Raw genomic sequence first — 21,886 nt, forward strand, 5'->3', positions numbered from 1 at the left:
AAAATGAGATCAAGAATATCTAGAGATTCTAAGATGATAGAAAATGAACACATGCAGTATGTTAAGAGGTGTATTTAAACAGGTGTATTTATCTAATCTATGTTCAAACAGCATTCCATAAGATGTGCACTGGTTTTAGTTATCAATCAATTTTTTTTTTTGTTGTTTATCATCATCTTTTTACGTCAGCTTTTGCTCAAATATCATTTTGAAAATTAAAACTCCCCCCCCCCCCCCCNGGTATTTAACCCCAGGATTCTAGGGGGGGGTATTTACCCCCAGGATTCTAGGGGGGGGTAAATAACCCCAATATCCCCCCTTATTTACGCCACTGCATGCAAGTAATTTATCTAGCTCCTATTGCTTGATAAAAAAAAATCATATTGATTATATAACTCTCGTTCTTCTTGTCTAGTCTGCGATCGATATGCTTTTGCAAAAATCATAAATGTAATTTGTTCGAAAATGTTCATTTTAATTTCAAACAGTTATACAACTGAACTGTGCCATACTCCGAAAGTATTAAAGTAAAGTTATTTTATTTGTATTTCAAAATTTGGATAAAAATGGTCGCATAGTTTAGAATGTTTAGAGCTCTTTAGAATGTTGAATTTAAAGATAATTTAAGATACGGTATTAATTCTTTTACCCTGGCTTCGTCCCAAGTTTAGTAATGAAGGCCTATCCCTGTTGTGTTGTGAGGGCCAGGCCAAGTCTGGTCTCTGCCTTACAACATAGAGAGAATCTCTCTCCCTCTTTCTCATTTACTCACTTTCAAGACTACTTTTCTCATACCCTGAGTTAGTGCTGTTTGTAGGGAAAGGTTACTGTGACTAACTACCTGCCTGAATTCTATAGTGCACTGTAATTGCGACTGTTATATATTTATATAAGAATAAATAAAAGTAGTGGACGTATTCGGTGATCATTTGGTTATTAAAAAAACTAGAAATGGCGTGTAAAAAGTGTACAAATGAGGTTTTGTTATTCAGCTGATACGCCCTGGTTGGTGTGTAGACTTTATATAATTTTATCTTGGTCTATTTTTAATTTGTCGGACTAGTCAAGGTGATTCCTCTAATTTTACCATCATTGAACATTCTGGCAACAATCATTATCATAGCTTCATAGTAATATATCACCTTTTTCAGCATCAATTGCAATATTGTACAAAACATCGTGCTTAGTATTACGTAAGAGTTAACGTCGTATTAAAAAAAATGTCGTGAAGTTTTTGTTTCCAGTTTTATTACTTTCCAGTAAATTTTGCCTATTTTTATTCGATTTGAGCAACCGGGTCAGAGGCGTAGTCAGGAGGCTATGGGGTCTAAGCCCCCCCCCCCCCCCCTTGGACCAGTGAAATCTATGGATTGCAGGGGGTTCAGGTCCCAATAGGTGCTAGAAAGAAAAAATGTAAGCCCCCCTTGGGAAAAATTCTTGACTACGCCCCTGAACTGGGTTATAAATACGTATGCTTTACATAAATGTTTTAATCTCTAATCTTTTAATTTACATTAGAACATTATCATCGCTAAAACGGTTGCTCTTTTTTTCAAACAGCTTGTATCCTAAACAACAATTTGTTGAAACTTTTCAGCCCCAATACTTTTCCCTTTTAAGTTCATTCTGCTTGTTTCTATTTCGGATTACCTAAATAGATACATTTTTGGCATAATGTGGGTTAGGTTGTATTCAAAACTTAAACAGGGACTGAGTNAGTTTACATATATTTAAGATGTACATTGTACAGGTAAAATACATTGGGGGTTCGTACGTCAGGTATTCTAGGATATCCATATACAGTGATATCCAGAAAACAATGGATTAGGAAGAACTGGACACTTTAAAGTTATAATATGATGATTAAAGTTGTCTCCCTATTTCAAAGTTTTCTGGTCATATAATTTATATTTACTAGCTGAAGTTGCCCTGTAAAATTAAAAAAGAAATCGTAAAAAAATAGATTTTTGAGAGATAAAAATAATTAGAATTTTTTAGCCAATATTACCCCCCAGGATACCCATGGGTTTTTTCCAGCCATTTTGCCAGCTAACTTAATACGAATAAATATATATATAGCGAAGAGCTTTATTATATAGAAAGATAAACCTTTCGTGTCTGTTTTTTCCAACAAACGTCAACACGGTTAAACCGATCGGGTCCATTTTTTTGTAGCAACTCAAATGAAACCATCTCGTCATCTCATGTTTTCATCGTAAAAACGTGAAACGTATGCTCCGGTTGATATTATTAACATCTTATGACGTGGAAATATTACTGAAATTGTGTAGAAATTAGATACACAAATTATCTATCTAAGATAGGGAGCGGAGGAAGGACAGCCACAACAAATTTTCGTCCGAGCCACATTCTCCTCATTTTCTAGTCCGAGCCACCTCGAAATCCTCGTCCTTCCAATAATGAAATATTGAATTTTTGTAAATCAATTGAATTAAGTTTTCGAGTTTTCCTTAAAAATGTTCAATTTTTTACGCGCATTTTTAAAACTTTTGCAGAATACCGCAAATAGTTCCAAGTTTATAGAACTTGCTCTTTTTTGTTAAATTTAGTGAAAACCATAGAATTTTTGCGGGTGGTTCCATGGGGAAAATGATAAGCAGAGGTATGCCGAATATTTTGCTATATATTTTATATTGCGAATTTGATAAGATAATTTGATCGACAAGTGGTGTCCTTATATTTTTTCTTTTGGTATAAATATTGAAAAGTGATCTGTAATGATCCTCGGAGGCCAGGGGGGGAGGCCCCGTGTTGGAGCAAGAGGATAAAAGGGAAACCAGTATAATAAGGAGGGGAATACCACTTCTCTTCATCCTGTTAGTAGAATCTGGTATTGTTTACCCGACTATTCTCCAGATAGAAACTTAGTGCAGTTCTTAAAAAACAACTTTGTGGTAAGCCGTATACCCGGATCAGCTGTATGAAGTGTCAAATATTACACTTCTTATATATATACAAATAGATATTTTTATATATTGTATATATCAGCTGTTGTTTGAGAGTAAAGTAAGAATTATGAATGAATACTTTGAATGTTCCAGGTAAATGGCTGATGTTATTTTGTTCTCATGCTCGTGGGTTATTGTTAAGAATTATTAAGAATCACTCTTGAGACGTACAGTGTATGTACACTGTACAGTTTACATACATTTGACAGTCGTACAAAGTACAGTTTACATACATTTAATACGTACAATGTACAGTTTACATGCATTTAACACGTACAATGTACAGTTTACATACATTTGTCAGTCGTTCAAAGTAGAGTTTACATACATTTAAGACATACAAAGTACAGTTTACATATATTTAAGATGTACATTGTACAGGTAAAATACATTTAAGACGCACAGTGTACAGTTTACATCTTTTCTATTTGTACTGTTTTCATGCTTACCTATTGTTTTAAAGATTATATCACTCACAGTGAATGTGTTGCATCACTGTACCTAGTTCAAGTTTTTAGTCTGAGGTCTTGGTTAATGTTATATCATGTTTTACGTTCGTGTAATTCTACCTTTGTAGATTAATAATAAGCAAAGTTCTAATTATTTAAATTTCGGTTTATGCTATGATATGTTCATGATATAAATAGGTTTGTATCAATTCTAGGTCGATAGATATGTTTCTATCAATCCTAGGTCTAAAAATATGTTAGTATCAATCTTAGGTCTATAAATATGTATAAATAAATGTATAAATCAATTCTAGGTTTATAAATAGGTTTGTATCAATCCTAGGTTTTAAAAAGGTTTGTATTAATCCTAGGTTTATAAATAGGTTTGTATTAATCCTAGGTTTATAAATAGGCTTGTATCATTCTTAGGTCTATAAATATGTTTGTATCAATCCTAGGTTTATAAATAGGTTTGTATCAATCCTAGGTTTATAAATATGTTTGTATCAATCCTAGGTTTATGTTTAGGTTTGTATCAATCCTAGGTTTATAAATAGGTTTGTATCCATCATAGGTAGTGTTAAAGGTTTGTATCAAACTTAGGTTTATAAATAGGTTTGTATCAATTCTAGGTTAACGTTAAGGTTTTTATAAATCCTGGGTTTATAAATAGGTTCGTATCAATCATAGGTTTATAAATAGGTTTGTATCCATCCTAGTTTTATGTTCAAGTTTGTATCAATCCTTGGTTTATAATAGGTTTGTATCAATCCTAGGTTTATAAATAGGTTTGTATCAATTCTAGTTTTATAAATAGGTTTGTATCAATCCTAGGTTTATAAATAGGTTTGTATCAATCCTAGGTTTATGTTAAGGTTTGTATCAAACTTAGGTTTATAAATAGGTTTGTATCAATTCTAGGTTTATGTTTAGGTTTGTATCAAATATAGGTTTATAAATAGGTTTGTATCAATCCTAGGTGTATGTTGAGGTTTTTATAAATCCTAGGTTTATGTTAAGGTTTGTATCAAACTTAGGTTTATTTTTAGGTTTGTATCAAACTTAGGTGTATAAATAGGTTTGTATCAATCCATGGTTTATGTTTAGGTTTGTATCAATCCTAGGTTATAAATAGGTTTGTATCAATCATAGGTTACGTAAAAGGTTTGTATCAAACTTAGGTTTATAAATAGGTTTGTATTAATCCTAGGTTTATAAATAAGTTTGTATCAATCCTAGGTTTATGTTTATGTTTGTATAAATCCTAGATTTATGTTAAGGTTTGTATCAAACTTAGATTTATTTTTTAGGTTTGTATCAAACTTAGGTTTATAAAAAGGTTTGTATCAATCCGAGGTTTATGTTTAGGTTTGTATCAATCCTAAATTCATATCAGGGCAAAAATTTTCATCTTCAACCATCCACAAACCTTTTCTGGGATCATATGAGTTGTTACACAAAAACTAGGGCCAATCTGTTAAGCCGTTTTGACGTTTATTAGATACAAACAAAGTTTTTTTAGCCTGCATAATAGTTTTTTGGTTCATAAAGTATTTCCACCTAAAATTCAGATTAAGCACATATTTACAAATAATTACAACCATAAATACATAACTCGAAGTTTAAAACAAGATTTCTAAAGAAAGTTAACCATTTATTTATTTTTCAGATCTGACTAAAAATGGATCTGATTGTTGGTAAATTTTAACAGAAATGAAGAGATGAAACCTTATCAAGAAGAAATAAATAGTTTTACATGAAGATCTGATAATGCGTAACCGTCAGTGCAACAATGTTGAATAGATCTGAAAGTTAACAAGATATAAATGTTGCGTGAAGATGGTTTGATAGGAATCTTCTAGATCATAATGATGGTATCCTTGCTTCAAACCTCTTTAAGCTGAGGATGAAGAAGATTTACATCATCCTAGCTCTGTTCACAGGTTCAGTTCTATCAGATGATATTAACTGTACCCAGTCTTTGCTGGAGCTAGTAGCTAACCTGACCCCGGAGTATAAAGGAGAGGATAATAGTTTAACTCTAAACGGATTCTTTACTCAGGATGTTCTTCAATCCTGTTCCACGCGAAACTTCAGTGTCGAGCTTTGGAGAACGATAAATCCTCCAAACGCACAGGTTCCGGAGGATTTTGGTTCCAGAGAATACTTTTCAAAATTTCAAAATTGTGACAGTCCGAACCCTGATTTGCTCTGGAAACACGGAGACTCTGTCCACGCGTCTATAAAGAAGGATAATCTAGAGATATCCGACACATGGCAGAACCAGCCCATCAGGTTCTATCATGTTGTGGAGAAGGAGTATATGGTGAGAATATGTCCTTGTCATGAAACACAGCTATCCTGTACATGCGAGCATGCCGGGCAGAGTGGTGCTGCAGTATGCTCGGAGATCATTGAAGTTTCCAACCTGGAGGAGGAGCTGGTGTTCTCATGGTGCAGGGGAGATATACAGAAATCTCCAACTCCGCTGATAGGGGTCCCAGTCCTACAGCATTGTCCTGCAAAGGTAAATTGATAATCCTCCTTAACAGTTTCGTCCGGATGTCAACAATTAGGAACCCCCGTACACTGTACAGTTTACATACATTTGACAGTCGTACAAAGTACNGTTCATCATGCATTTCTCAAATTCAATATTTAACGATCTGAAAAATTTACAAATCGCTTATTCTTTGGCTCATCATATTTTCGAAGATATTGGGTCGGGTGACTTGTTCTTAATTTTTTCCCATCAGTAAAAAAGCCTAATAGAAGCGATAACCTCTGAGGTTTAGGGATTAAAACATAAAGATAACATATTATATTGTTTAGGTAATGCTGACCGGAACCCTGCCCTCCTGCACTCCAGTACGCTCCTATGACCAGGTGGAGGTTGTCCTCCAACCTATGGCCCAGGAAGTTGGAGACTGCAAAGAGCTCCCCAGAGAGGGAGTAGGCAGGCTACGGAAGCTTGTATCACTAGACGCGGTTAACTTAACTCATGGGATGTTTCAAGTTATTATTGGAAATATTACTCATGATACCCAGTATTGTCTCAGGGTTGAATTAGGTAATCTTGACTCAGGCCTGCACATAGATCATACAGGGTTACCCACAAAACAATTTCAGAGACGACTGTTCTGAATTTATTCTCTTTGTACTTTTTCATTCATTGGTTCTTTACATCTTTATACGAACAAGAACCGTATTTATTTACATGTGACCAAATATATCCTTGTAAGTCGACTGGTTTAAAGGTGTAGACCAAATCTGAACTTTAAACCGTCATATGTGAAGAGTATCTGTTCGTGATTATTGTCTCGTTCTTTGTTGATAACCCTGTAGAGTGTAGACTCTTTAGAAAACATATTTTTAGTTTTAGTTTTTAAAAATTTCTATGTTATTAAACTAAATTTTGTTGTTTTTCTAAATTTTGTTTTATGAAACCCCTTAAAAATCCTTATTATTGAGTAAACAAAAATTTAAAAGGAATATTATTATTATTCTTGTTCTTGTTTTTGTTCTTGTTCTTGTTCTTGTTCTTGTTCTTGTTCTTGTTCTTGTTCTTGTTGTTCTTGTTGTTCTTGTTGTTCTTATTGTTGTTGTTGTTGATTTCTTTTTTCTCGGGCAACGCCGGGTCCTTCAGCTAGTTGTTGTTATTATTAGCAATCTAAAAATTAAAGCACCAAATCAAATCTTTAATAAGTAGTTTACAATCGGGGAACCAATGAGAGATGTGAAAAAGAGTGTAACTAAATGTCATTAAAAATAAATGAATCAAAATTTTAACACTTCTCGATAAAACATTAATGCTAGGCAATGTACAATAGACAGACATATCTATTAAATGAATATTGAAATTATCAAATTATCTGTAGTATAAAATTTAAAATTTTTTAACTTTGCCACACTTGAAGTTTTAACTTTGAATATTTAATTTTTTCAAACTTTTCTCATGATAGTTGAAATCTTATCTTATTTTTAATATTGATATTATTTTTTTCATTCTCATTACTTTGATTTTTTTTTAGTAAACCATCCGTACTGCAACTCAGGGTCAGACCATACTCTAACTCGGTTGTCTCCAGTCTGCCGGCCGATAAGTTTAAAGAAGCCGATACTTATCGAGGATCACGTGTGCGGTCGTCCTGAACCCTGTGAGCCCCGGCATAATTTACCTCTCATCACCGGAGCTAGTCTTGCGGTGGCTCTACTCCTTGCTATCGGCCTTGTCATCTCACACAGGCATTTATCAAATTAAAAAATTTCGCTTTTTAAGACGAGAAATTTACATCATGTTCGTTCTAGTTATTAATTAGTTCCATTAATATTTTGATTAAACTTTTCCTTTAATAATGATTTGCCAATACGTGATTTTTTTTTTTAAATGTCTTTTTGTCTTAAAATACCCGTAGGAAACTTTAAATTATTAGTAAATTGTTGGAGGAATTTGTCAGGGGCAAACATTCTTCCTCCCCATGTTCCTTTAAGCTCAATTATTTTTTTCTTATATTTTAACCTGGCTTTAATACTATATGCCTATTCATCTTATTCATCCCAAGTTGTTAATTAGCTATTTATTAGCGATTATTAGCAAATTTCGTTAACAATCGCTTAAATATTGATTTGATTTGTGAATCAGAATTGCTTGTCGACAGAATATAGAATCTAGGGATATAGGAGGAGTTAATCGTCTTCTTCTACCTCCCTCCACTCCTCTTCATCCTGATATATTCTTCCTCTACTGGGGAACCTCCATGGACTTTATAGAGGTTAACCGGCTCGTTGTGCGCTGGTTGTCAGGCCTGGGTCATAGAGTTATTGATCTCTCAGATGAATGTTTACAGGAAGAATTAGTTTCAAATCCTGAATCTTGGATCACAGACAAGCTTGAGGATACTAACACTAAAGTGATCGTAGTTGAGAGTGACACAGTCAATGAATGTCTTAAATCTAATCCTGAACTTGAAGTAAAGGGAGGGATAGATGATCTCAGAGTTCTTAGTTTAAAACATATCCAGGCACGGCTAGCCTGCAACTACCGTAGGTTGAGTGTAATCCAGTACAAGGTTGGACTCCAGGGTCCTGTATCCAGTCTGGTTCCCCACACTAGATATATCCTACCGGAGCATCTAGCTGAACTACAGGCCTGGTTGGCAGAAACCCAGGGGTGGGATGACAACGGCAACCTGGAGTCTGCCAGGGAACAAACCTTACGGGATCTTAAAGCAGCAGTTCAGCGCTACACCTCTGCTACAAACTAGAACTATAAAGTTGACGCTCTTCAGTAAAAAAAATGTACAGTGTACGTACACTGTACTGTAAAGTATATACACTAGTACACTAGATTACAAGAAAGGTACAAGCTATGAACTATGTTTGTTGCATGGCAAGCATTGTTTTTGATAATTATAGAGAACATGATGTGGAAAATTTGAATCTCATCCAACATGAGCGGGCAACTGATTCTCATAGAGGAGCAGGGTTTAATTCTTATATAACCAGTTTATGGTTCAGTATTGCAGTCTTCTCCTGCTCCAGATATTCTTAAATATCTCCTAAATTTTGAATCTTTTAAAGTTTGCAGTTTTTTATATTTCCTTGGTGTAAACCTAAATTTAATTCCTTTTAAAAATTATTTTTGTCAAGCTAAATGCCTAAATCCAAAGATCTGGTCGAGTTAAAGCTAGATATGTTACTTATTCTGGGCCATCATGTCCCTTTCAGTACTCAGGCTGGAAGAGAAGGTTGATGATCATTCATTTGACTATAAGGAATGGATTCAGAAAGAAAGAATTGATCTATTTGGTGCAAAATTTATATTTCTACAAAACTGAACTATTATTCTATTTATTTTTGGCTAAGTTTATTTAGTTCATAAACAAATGAATGATGTTATTTGACGCAAATTATACTTGAAAAAAAGTTCATGTTATACTGGGTGTGCCGAGCACCGACCAATTAATAGTGTGGAACAGAAATTCCAATTAAATACGTACTTCTATAGTGCTGAGTGATGCACGGTGCATATTCATTGAATTGAAACTGCATAAGAAGGATTTTTTAATCACTGACTACTGATCCCCCCAAGGCCAGCTGACCGCAGTTGTCTCTTAAATGTTTAAACGGAACAAAAGTTATCAATCATAGAAAAGAGAAAAAGATTAATTTTCAAGACTTTCATTAATTTCTGGTTTATGATGAAACTGAAGAATGTACTTTACGTGCTTTATTTTGACTAACGGGTTTGATGTCGAATCATTAATTCGAGAACGTAGTACAAGTTTCAAGATAGTTTCAAGTTCGTTCTAAAAAGATTAAGTTTTCTTTTGTCTGAAACTGTATGTTAAATTCGAATTTAATGAAAAGCTCTTCCAAAAGTATTGGTAAATTTGAGGTTTTTTGATCATTTTTATCCAATGGATATTTACTTTAATGACTTTTGCCGAAAATGTTTTATGAAAACACACTAATACATTTATCCGAGTCTATGAAGCTATTGACGTATTGAAGAAATTTAAAAAATGTCTTCATAATTGCTATGTGAAGCCTTTTATAAACTATTGTGTCTGCATAGACATATCCAGATTTATATCCCTAAATTTACCCTCATTTGAAAATACCTAGGAATGTATCCAATTTTTAAGAACCTCTAATTTCTTCAACACGACTATAAACTTTCAAATGTGATATTAGATTTTAAATACTTCGATCCCATTCTCTAACTGTTATCCGTCTTACACTAGTCAGCGTCCTAAACATCTCTTCCCTCATATTTTCCGCAGATCCGCACTCCCATCTCATACTGATCCTCACCTTATCACAACCATCTTTCATAGATCAACCTTCTCCATCTCCTCAACTCAGTCTTCTCCAACTCCATCTTCTTACCCAAACTTCTCCTTATTTTACCCTGTCCTTCTTATCCTAAGCTTCTCTTTCTTATCCCAACCTCTCATTCTTATCTCAACCTTCTCATTCTTATCCCAACCTTCTCATTCTTATCCCAACCTTCTCCAACTCCATCTTCTTACCCAACCTTCTCCTTATTGAACCCTCTCTTTCTTATCTCAACCTTCTCCTTCTTATCCCAACCTTCTCCTTCTTATCCCAGCCTTTTCGTTCTTATCCTAACCTTCTCCTTCTTATCCCAACCTTCTTCTTATCCCAACCTTCTCCTTCTTATCCCAACCTTCTCCTTCTTATCCCAACCTTCTCCTTCTTATCCCAACATTTTCGTTCTTATCCTAACCTTCTCCTTCTTATCCCAACCTTCTCCGTACCTAAGATCTGAACTGAACTCCCTCTTCGGATAGATAAAGTAGATATATTGCCTCGAAATATTATGTCATTTTTAATGTTAACATGTTTGAATCTTTGAAAATCTGAATTATAAAAGCTGAAAATTTTAAATATTATTTTCACTTTAATTTGAAATGTATTCATTAAATATTCAATATTAAATGTGGTATGGTAAGAAAACTAATTGAAATTCATGCTGAAACTATAACCTTCTTAAAATAACAGTTCTGCTCAAAATTTTAAATTGATATTTTATGGTTGAGAGTTCACATCTTTATTTTTGGTAAATATTGCGTAAGGCCCAGCATGAACATTGGACATTGTTGAAACTTATTTACATTGTACTGTGTACAGACACCATGTCTACCGACTTATTTTTGTTGGTATGTACAAAATAAATATTATTTAAACCTAATGTCGTGTATAATATTCCTTGTACAATGTAAACACGTGTAAACACTTGTTATGAAATTGCATTATTATTATTTCTGAGACATTTATTTCTACCCAAAATAAAAAGATATTTAATTTATGAGTTCTGGTTGCCAGAGAGTATTAATTAATTATTTACAACTACTTTATAGGGAAGTTAACTGATTTTATTTTACCAAGGGTTTCCTAGACCAATTTTGTTTAAAAAAACATCCAGAGCAAATAGGGGAATACTTTGTAGGAAAAATTGTTCGAGGGAACCCTTGGTTAAGTAAAAAAGTGGGTGGTTATTTTACATAACTGTACCTTGGCGCTTGAAACAATTAAAATTAACGACCTGCTCTGCAAAGTTTTCGTGAAAAAAATCGCGCATTTTGATCTCAAGATGAAAATAATATTTACTTAACCACGGGTTCCATAGACCAATATTGCCCAAGTAAAATTCACTTAACTTCCCTGTAAGGTATTTGTAAATAATTATTATAGACGGCCTACACTTTAGATGGGACGTTGCGAAGACCTCGAGAAATTTCTCCAGACAAGAGAAGATGAAAGTTTTATTAAATACAGCTTAAGTTCTCTGCGTTGCCCATGAAATTATTAAAAAATTCGGATTGATAAAAATAAGATATTTGTAAGAAAATTTTTTTCTTTTTGAAAAAAAATATTTCTATTTTTTCAATAAAAAGTTTTATTATTTTGCACGTGCAGCCTTTGTTAATCGGAGTACGCAAGGGTTCCTTTAACAATATTCAGCCCATCCGTTTGGCCGGCTATTGCTGACATTCAAGCCAATAAATATGAGTAAAGAGCTTTATTATTTAAATCGTAAAGATTAGATACAGGGTGTCCCAAAAAACATGGGAATTCAGTGACGAATTTGATATCGTCTTTGCTATGAATTAGCATTGTAATACCTAATTTCAAAAGCCATAATATTATTATGTCTGCTAGAGCTTATTTTATGAAAAGGGTAAAAGACTGTAAAGATGTGTTTATAATGTCTCCGCAAGATGAACAGTGAAGACAGACAAGTTTACTCTGTTTGTATACTGCAATTTTCTTGTTTTACTAAGTACAACTGTAGGCAGTCAAAACATAAACAAACAAAATGTAAACATAGCAGACGAAACTCTTACAGATTACAGCTTTCTCAGTAGGTATCACTACACTAAATCAAAGAATTATTTGAAAAGACGATATCGAATTCGTCACTGAATTCCCATGTTTTTTTGGACACCCTGTATTTTTATTGGTTTCTATCAGGTATTTACGACTTATTTCTCTAAAGAAATTAAGATTTACAATTCAATTCCCTCAAAAAATCAAGATTTTTACTTAAAAGTAATTTTTAGGGAGGGGGTGGGTTTGTCCAGTTCAGTCAAGAAATAAACATTGACTAGGAACCTTCATAGATGGTAGAAAAGCATGCCGCATCCATATGTCTTTCCGCAAAAATGGATTTTAGAGCGCGCTTAACCATAGCGCTTCCTGTTCTCACCAATTTTGTCTTCCTCTTAAGTGACTTTAATTTTAAATGCTTATTTTAGACGAATTTTCTCTATAATCAGGGGAGGCTTAAAATATTTTCCAGAGGGGGGAAATGAAGTATTGCTCGGGAAGTGCGCCGAAATTTTGTATTCCTCTACTTGGATTTTTTACAGGGAATTTATTCAATTGTATGCTCAAACCATGAACAGTTGGGGCCGGGGTGGAAAGTGGGAAAAGTGTTTAAGCAAGATTTAGATTTTTATTAAAAATAAAATCTTTAAAAAGAGTGAAAAAGTGGCGACACAGAGAAGAAACTTTTCTACTTCCAAAAATTTAAAATTTATGGTCTAGAGGGTGCTTGGTCTCTCTCATTGGTGCTCTTAATTTTTCCAGAGGGCATCTCCCCAGTTTTCCAGGGAGGGGGACGTCCCCTCAGTTTTCCAGGGGGGTGATGTCCCACCCCATAAGCCGACTCTGAGAGGAATGCATCGTAATAGAAGTAAACATAATTTCTCCCGGGCACAATAGTTAAAATTTTGGTAAAATGTTGAAATCTATCTATCTATCTATCTATGTCTGTCGAAATTTTGATTATTTAAACCGAATCATTTGCATTTATCTAATAAACACTAAACAAACACGACATGTCAGAACAGGAAAGATACTCAATCATGACTGGAATTTATTTTAATTTATCTAGTGGTAGTAAATTGAAGAAAATTTAAGGAGACATACAGGATGTCCTACGAAACATGACAGTTGGTAAATAGTTTTGAATGTCGTCTTCCATACCCTGTATTAGATATTAAAGGCTGTTGGCAGTTTATATCGTTTGAAAAATCTTTTGCTCAAGTATATTTTACTTTGAAATTTTACTATAATATGAATTCTATATAATATTTTTATTATTGTCTTTGATATTAAACAACTTAACAAATTATGGAAGAAGACATTCTAAACTATTTAAAAACTGTCATGCTTCGTGGGACACCCTGTAGTTTACAAATAATTATTTTGACATTCAATTTCAAACATTCGGGGTATGGTTTAATTATTACTTCAAATGTAATCGATAAAATCTATGATTTAATATAAAATTCTAAATTGACGCCACATTTAGAAAAAGAAAAAATAGCAATTGAATGCAAAATAACAAGTTACAAAATACACTAATACGCAAGATTTTACTTTTTTCTCGATAAACTTCCCCCCTGTTTGAAAGCATGTTTAAAAAGTCCAATTCTCTGAGAACAAATAACATTGCTTTACAGATTTGAAAAAAATCGTCCCTGTGCAATCTTCAATCCTTCATTTTACCCAGTAAATGGAATTCCTTAACCCAAGATCTGAAAGAAATAGAAATTCTCTGAAAAATCATCCAAGTGCCGAATATTTGAATTCATATAAAAATGTTTCTTGTTCTGATTGCCGTAATAGGTAAATTATTGTTCTGTGACTGCCGCTCCAGACTCATACTGTAATTTCATAAATATTTTTATTGCCTTAGTTCCCCTGTTCTCAAGGAATCGGTAACCATTCCTCACAACTATCTTACTCTCATGGCTTCACGAAAGGAGCAGCCCAAAAAAATCAATGGGCTAACTCAAAGTTAAAGAAAGTTTCTTCATATTTCAAACAGTCTCTAGACTTTGTTAGTCCTCAAACTAGAGAAAGACTATACATAAATACTGTAACAAATTTTAATTTTTCGACAACTTATATAAATATACATTGATCATAAAATGTAATGTAATAATCAATTTAGTTTGAAATACATTTATTATTATAATTATTACATTATTATTATTATTATTACTCATCACCTATATTTAATTCTGCAACCTTTCCGTTTAAATTATTTGTTAAATCTAGAAGACAAAATTTGATAATTAAAATATTTAATAATTCCATCACGTTTTCGTTTTGAAATTTCTTCTTTAAAAGTCAATTATCAATAATACAATTTTTTGGACATGGTTCTGCATTCCAACTGGGTTCAGGGATTGCGGGGTCATGACCGCATTGGCCCCCTTCTTCGCCATACACGGTCCTCTGTCGACTTTAATTATTTACAAACCTAAACCGAAGGAAGAAGATTTTTAATTTTTAGCACGCAATATTTTTATTTTTATGCTTACCGTAAAATGAACTGTAATACCCTGTCCAAATTTACTTTTTTCTCCATGATATATTTCATTATCTCCTTTTTTATAATGCCAGTTGCGGCTAGAGGCAAGGCAGAACATCCCACCGGGCAAAATGCGTGAGGGGGACGACGACCCCCCATCCCTCCTCTTGGAAAATATTGGGGGGGGGGGCAACTGTGGAAAGGAACAGATTCTAGCCCCAGCAATGGAATAAAAAATCCTGCGGCACCTCTTAACAAGTCAAAAGTTAGTAAAGTTGCAGATAAACAAAGTTTTCAGTGATCATCATATTTTCCGCCCCCAGCCGTTGCAGCAAAGAAAAAATTACCAAAATAATGTACATCAAATATATTAATGTTGAATTACATACATAGAAATACAAGGACAAATAGATTAGTTAGTTAGTTAGTTAGTTAGTTAGTTAGTTAGTTAGTTAGTTAGTTAGTTAGTTAGTTAGTTAGTTAGTTAGTTAGTTAGTTAGTTAGTTAGTTAGTTAGTTAGTTAGTTAGTTAGTTAGTTAGTTAGTTAGTTAGTTAGTTAGTTAGTTAGTTAGTTAGTTAGTTAGTTAGTTAGTTAGTTAGTTAGTTAGTTAGCTAGTTAGCTAGTAAGCTAAGATAAGATAAGATACAGTTTATTGCTAAAAATATATATACAAGTTATAATGTTACAGGCAAAAAATCTGCAACTATTTTTATATTGTTTACTATATTTATGTAATTCTAGCAATTAGGTGAAGATTAGCTATTTGCTGTTGGGTATTATTAGTTGTTAGTTAGTTAGCTAGCTAGTTAACTAGTTAGTTAGTTAGTTATCAGTCTGTCAGATAGAATATTTTAAACTTTTTTCGGTTTAAATATACATTTTAGATGTTTGAATATATATATTTTAATACAGGCATTTAGATATTTCAGACATGATTTATATCTATATAGTTTGTATATGTATATGTGTATAGCGTATACCTTTGGGCAGTTATTCCATAGTTTCTCCTTCAGTTCTAACTTGACCTGAGCCTGATTAGGTCAAATATAGGATACTGATACTAACCCTTGCACTACCGTTATTCTGTAGAGTTTACAGTGTACACCTGGGACTTTTCACAGAGCCCGAAATTTAAAAGAGTATCGTTGAACGAAACTCCCAAGTTTCCTTTTTGGGATCCTAACATTTGTTTAGATTTTGATTTAAGAGATTCGAAAAAAATAAAGATTATAAACAAACTGAAAAAAAATATTTCATTACAAAAATATTGATTTTCATAAAACTGCCTACCCCCATTCGTGATACCCGGGTTTTAAAACTGGTTTTCATAACGATACCCTGTCTTAAGTTTTGGACTCAGGGATCCACGTAATCTTGTATTGAGATTTTCTAACAGCATGAATCGATGAATTCTTATTTTATAAGGTTATTGGTCTTCAATATTTCAAAGTAGAAAATTGATGATAACTGATCATTTGAAATCGGGACAAACTTCTTAATGTCAGTTCATAATTTTGAAATTTCAAGACTACGAGTTTCCGTTAAAAATAGTTATTACTGCAAAAGTATTATTTTTCAATTCACAAAAAAAAATTCTAAACTTGTTAAGAGTGTAATGTACCGTACACTGAGGCAAGTTGTTCTCCTGGTCCTATGTGTAGCTGGGATACAAACCGTACTAGGATGGAGATCAAGAGAAGAAGATGAAAGCTCAAGATGGACAAGTAGATCAAAGTACACTAGGCCAGGTTAGGCAATATCATCCAGAGTTGGACGAAATATCAAATAATAATATAGAAAGAAGGACGGATGGTTAAAATAAAAGCGAATCACAGAAATTATTAAAGCAGAGAGAAGGATTATAGAACCAAGAGTTTAAGTAGGATTAAAACGTAGAGAAGGATAGGACCAATTGAGCTACAGTAGAATTAAAACGAATAGAAGGATAGAATTAAGAGTCACAGTAGGATTAAAACGGAGAGAAGGATAGAACCAAGAGTTACAGTAGGATTAAAACGGAGAGAAGGATAGAACCAAGAGTTACAGTAGGATTAAAACGGAGAGAAGGATAGAACCAAGAGCTACAGTAGGATTAAAACGGAGAGAAGGATAGATCCAAGAGTTAACAGCAGAATTAAAACGGAGAGAAGGATAGATCCAAGAGCTACAGTAGGATTAAAACGGAGAGCAGGATAGAATCAATAGTTACAGTAGGGTTAAAACGGAGAGAAGGATAGAACCAAGAGCTACGGTAGGATTAAAACGGAGAGAAGGATAGAACCAAGAGCTACAGTAGGATTAAAACGGAGAGAAGAATAGAACCAAGATTTACAGTAGGATTTAAACAGAGAGAAGGATAGAACCAAGAGTTAACAGTAGAATTAAAACGGAGAGAAGGATAGAACCAAGAGCTACAGTAGGATTAAAACGGAGAGAAGGATAGAACCAAGAGCTACAGTAGGATTAAAACGGAGAGAAGGATAGAATTAAGAGTTACAGTAGGATTAAAGCTTTCCTTTACAGCTTACAAATCCAATTTTTTTTAAAGACCATACTTCAATATCATTTCCTTATAAAGGAATTGAGTCTTTGCCATAAACTCTGATTTTTAAATCCCTATATCTTTGCAACCCAATGTCGTAAACCTTAGATATTTCAGTACATGAATTCTTTTAGATCAAATAATATAAGTTTGAAATATCAATGGTTTACATAACATGCAGGCTGTGAAGATTTAGGGATTAGCAAATTTGAGCTTGTGGCAAAGACTCAATTTCTTTGCAAAAGAAACTGAACATTTAGATAAAGAAGACTATCGAAAAAAACTTGTTTAGAAATTATTTTTAGGGTTTTTACTCATTAATTTGTCAACAAAGTTAAATGGGTTCACATAGATTCAGACTCCTATGGAAAGTTGCATCACTTTTAAAGACTGGTCGACTTTAAAGTGTAGCAACGCCTTGCCCTTTGCTTTTACATCACTAACTGGGATATGCTTCTTTTAAACCCTAGGCATTTTAATTTTAGAACTGTTAATTCTTTCAACTTCAGTTTCTAAGATTTTTGAGTGAGACCTTGCAACCTTAGGATCATTGTGGGTTACGCATGACACTTTTTCAATCATGTTTTTTCACAAAATACTTTCAAATCATGTTTTTTTCACAAAATGTTTTCAAATCATGTTTTTTCACAAAATGTTTTCAAATCATGTTTTTTTCACAAAATGTTTTCAAATCATGTTTTTTCACAAAATGTTTTCAAATCATGTTTTTTAAAAAAATGTTTTCAAATCATTTTTTCACAAAATGTTTTCAAATCATGTTTTTTCACAAAATGTTTTCAAATCATGTTTTTTAAAAAAATGTTTTCAAATCATGATTTTTAACAAAATGTTTTTAAATCATGTTTTTAACAAAATGTTTTCAAATCATGATTTTTAACAAAATGTTTTTTAACAAAATACTTTCAAATCATGTTTTTTTCACAAAATGTTTTCAAATCATGTTTTTTTCACAAAATGTTTTCAAATCATGATTTTTAACAAAATGTTTTCAAATCAAGTTTTTTCACAAGATGTTTTCAAATCATGTTTTTTTCACAAAATGTTTTCAAATCATGTTTTTTTCACAAAATGTTTTCAAATCATGTTTTTTCACAAAATGTTTTCAAATCAAGTTTTTTAACAAAATGTTTTCAAATCATGATTTTTAACAAAATGTTTTTAAATCATGTTTTTTACAAAATGTTTTCAAATCATGATTTTTAACAAAATACTTTCAAATCATGTTTGTTTCACAAAATGTTTTCAAATCATGTTTTTTTTCACAAAATGTTTTCAAATCATGATTTTTAACAAAATGTTTGCAAATCAAGTTTTTTCACAAGATGTTTTCAAATCATGTTTTTTTCACAAAATGTTTTCAAATCATGTTTTTTTCAAAAAATGTTTTCAAATCATGTTTTTTCACAAAATGTTTTCAAATCATGTTTTTTCACAAAATGTTTTCAAATCAAGTTTTTTCACAAAATGTTTTCAAAATGGGTTTTTTCACAAAATGTTTTCAAAATGGTTTTACCATAGTAAAGTGCTGATTTGATGATTTCTGTTTTGTTTAGAGATCTACAGAACTGATTACAGAAAGACTGTTCGGCCTGCATATGACAGATATGACGATTATTACGAATATTACGAGGACGAGGAGGAGCAGGAGGAGAAGAGTGGAGAACTAAGTCATTTCTCAGGTATAATAGTATTACAGCATTATCGTTATGAGGCCAGTTGGGATGGGGGCGGGGGTTGCCCCACAAATTAAAATTGTTGGAGAACTTAGAAGTTAGGTTTTATTAAATTCTAAGCTGAAGATTTTACTAAAAAGTGCAGTGGATGGTCCAAACAAGGGAAGTAACCTGCATTTATTACTAATTTATTACTTAGTAATCAAATAATTTTCAAGCAATCATTTAGAATAATCGAATAATCATATCTATAGTGTATATGCCTATTTGGACGTTTCAGAAAGAACAAATTTTAAACATTTAACCCCCTGGTTAGGAGGGCTAGGGGTTTCAGGAAAAAAATTTAATCTTTGAACCATACCACTAGACCAGCGCTTAAAATCGATTTGTGCTAAAGAATTGTAATAAAAAACCGCCAAAAATAATCGTTTTCAGCTCGCTCTCTTGTGGGGGTGTCTGACAAAATCGAATAACGGTGAAATTGCTAAAACCTTGTATATGTGTCCAAGTGTACATTCAAAAGTGTGTTGAGTGTCTTGGAAAGGCTAGACACTAAAAACTGTTAATTTAGACCATTCTTCTAGTTCTTAATCTCAGCTAGCATTTGCTCTATAATAATAATATAGGATAATATCTAGAACACTTAAGATTTCAAACTTGGCATTTGGACAAACAATAATTCTTAGAAATTTCAGCATGATCGAATGATGTTAGACCCTCTCTCAATATTGGTTAAAATGGACGTTTTTTTGCACAAATCGATCTTGAGGCGGGGGCAGAGGCGTATTTGGGAAAAAATCATGAATATAAGGAAACAGTCAGTAAATTAATTCCGTACAGTCATCTCTGAAGTATCATCATTCTTTGGTAGCACTGCACTTCAGTACAACTGCGTATTATAAATCTATTTGATTAGAGTTTGATGACAGAGTATCAAGAACCAGAGGTTCAAGATATCCCAGGAAAGATCCACAGTCCTATTTGGCCCCACTTATAATATTCACACCTCTTATCAGTAAGTATTCCACTATTTTTTTAGGGGAAAAGTTAAGGACGTTTCAAGCAAATTATAGAAAAAATACTATAGAAAAGTTTTCATAATGATGAAATAGTAATAATTGAATAATCATACTTGTAAAGTTTTTTTTAAATCTAAGTTATAGTTTTCATTGATTTTGAAATATACATATAATAATAAACATTGAATTCAAGCATTCAAATAGAATTATTTTCAAATGATTTTTTAAAGAAAATATTTGATTTGTTTAGGTGTAGCTCTTCTCTACGCTTCAACCTTCTTCACTCAGAACATGCCTCAACATTTCCTAACACTCACTACACTTAGGAACACAAAAGATTTAAATTAGATAACCCTTTGGATAGAGAGAAAAAAATGTGAAACTTTTTTCCCAGAAATTTAAGTTCAATACGCAAAAAAAATAAATAAAAAATTAGCTTAAAGGGGAAAATCATTTTTGAGAAGGAGTTGGGGTTGAAAATGGTTTTGTTAAGAAAAAATATATACCGGGAAGTCGTGATTGTTGTATTATATTATTTATTGTACATTGTATATTCAGAAGGTTTTTTTTATCATTTGTCAAACTAAATTATAGCTTATTAGTAGCAGCACGCTACAAACACCTTTAGCTTAAACTATTAATTAAAGTGATAAATTAATGAAATAATGAAGCCAATTTTGATATATCCATAAAGGCTGATTTCTAAATAAACACTTCCTTAAGGCATTTCTCTGCATTTTAACCTTAAAAAGTTCTCAATTGAGATTTACCATCTGTGCATTTTTTTATAAACTACAGGCTTTCAGGGTGCTTCGCGGCCATCAGCTTTTTAAACTTTTAATTGTGGCTCTATTTGTGAACATCTTCTCTTTGTTAAAAAAAACGGATTTTTTTAAGTGAATATTTCTCGTGGATTTTAAACTTGATCGGTTCAGCCGTTTTTACGTTGGATCTAAAGAAACTGACTAACAATAAGACATATAAACAAAGTATGAATATGAAAGAAAGAACATTTTATAGTAAGACACTTCTTAGTAAGACACTGAAGTGTACTGTCTCTGGGATGTAAACACAAGACGGATGTCGAAGCCTGACATAGGATCCATCTTTCACATAAAAAAAATCAATGAAATATTCTGGTCATAGGAAACTATTATGTGAATTATCAAAATTATCAAAATTTAATGCTTTTAACCTCCTCGGATACTAAACGAACACTATGCATATATTCTTGTTTACAAATTCCGCCCAGAGAGAACTGGTTTCAATATGTACGCAGAGTATACGCAACTGCAATTAACTTTCCTTGCATTATAACCTTGGTTATATCATTTGGTCACAATGTCGAAACAGAGGCGTACTTACTCAGGGGGGTTATGGGGTTTCGGCCCCCCCCCCCCTTGAAAAATTCTTGAGTATGCTCCTGAATGCATAGAACGGAAAATTTTAAAAACTGCAATTTGACAGATCTAAGAATATATGATATTTCACTAAATCCTAGGATAGGCAGGAAGATTGAGGGAAGCTGTCGCCAAAGTGATTGTTGCGTAACCAACCTTAAAGCTTCATAAGAAGAGTTTTTTAATTTTCCGTTAACGTTATTTCTTTTTGTTCCATCCAGTAGATGTTTTATGCAAAAGTTCACAATATGCGTAGCGCTGCGCGCGGCGCATGATCTTTGCCTTTGAGAAAATCCTATCACGTGGAAGTTTGAAAATATTAGTTTTATTTCCTTCAGGCGTTGTTATTTTAAGCTAATGAATAATATTACAACCTTTAGAGATATTTTGATATTTCTACTGGACACCTGTAGAGAGCCTTCACTCTGTTATCCACAAAGGATGAGCTACTTCAGAGAC

At 32.8% G+C, this 21,886-nt stretch overlaps 2 protein-coding genes across 2 annotated transcripts; both read left to right on the forward strand.

Annotated features, from left to right (window-relative positions):
• The first annotated feature begins 2 nt into the window (after positions 1-2).
• Positions 3-20,375, forward strand: LOC111695869 (uncharacterized). The gene is made up of 5 exons (XM_023465333.1): positions 3-82; positions 16,382-16,520; positions 18,889-19,014; positions 19,925-20,023; positions 20,278-20,375. Exons 1-5 carry the CDS (start codon positions 44-46, stop codon positions 20,373-20,375), a joined length of 501 nt encoding a protein of 166 aa, XP_023321101.1. The 5' UTR covers positions 3-43.
• Positions 5,089-11,252, forward strand: LOC111695863 (uncharacterized). Its single transcript, XM_023465326.1, has 4 exons — positions 5,089-5,945; positions 6,251-6,488; positions 7,450-7,663; positions 8,061-11,252. The coding sequence occupies exons 1-4, from the start codon at positions 5,325-5,327 to the stop codon at positions 8,680-8,682; spliced, it is 1,695 nt and encodes a 564-aa protein (XP_023321094.1). The 5' UTR covers positions 5,089-5,324; the 3' UTR covers positions 8,683-11,252.
• Positions 20,376-21,886: the final 1,511 nt, after the last annotated feature.

The sequence above is a fragment of the Eurytemora carolleeae genome, unplaced genomic scaffold (genome assembly GCF_000591075.1).
Source record: "Eurytemora carolleeae unplaced genomic scaffold, Eaff_2.0 scaffold122, whole genome shotgun sequence".
NCBI lineage: Eukaryota > Metazoa > Arthropoda > Copepoda > Calanoida > Temoridae > Eurytemora > Eurytemora carolleeae.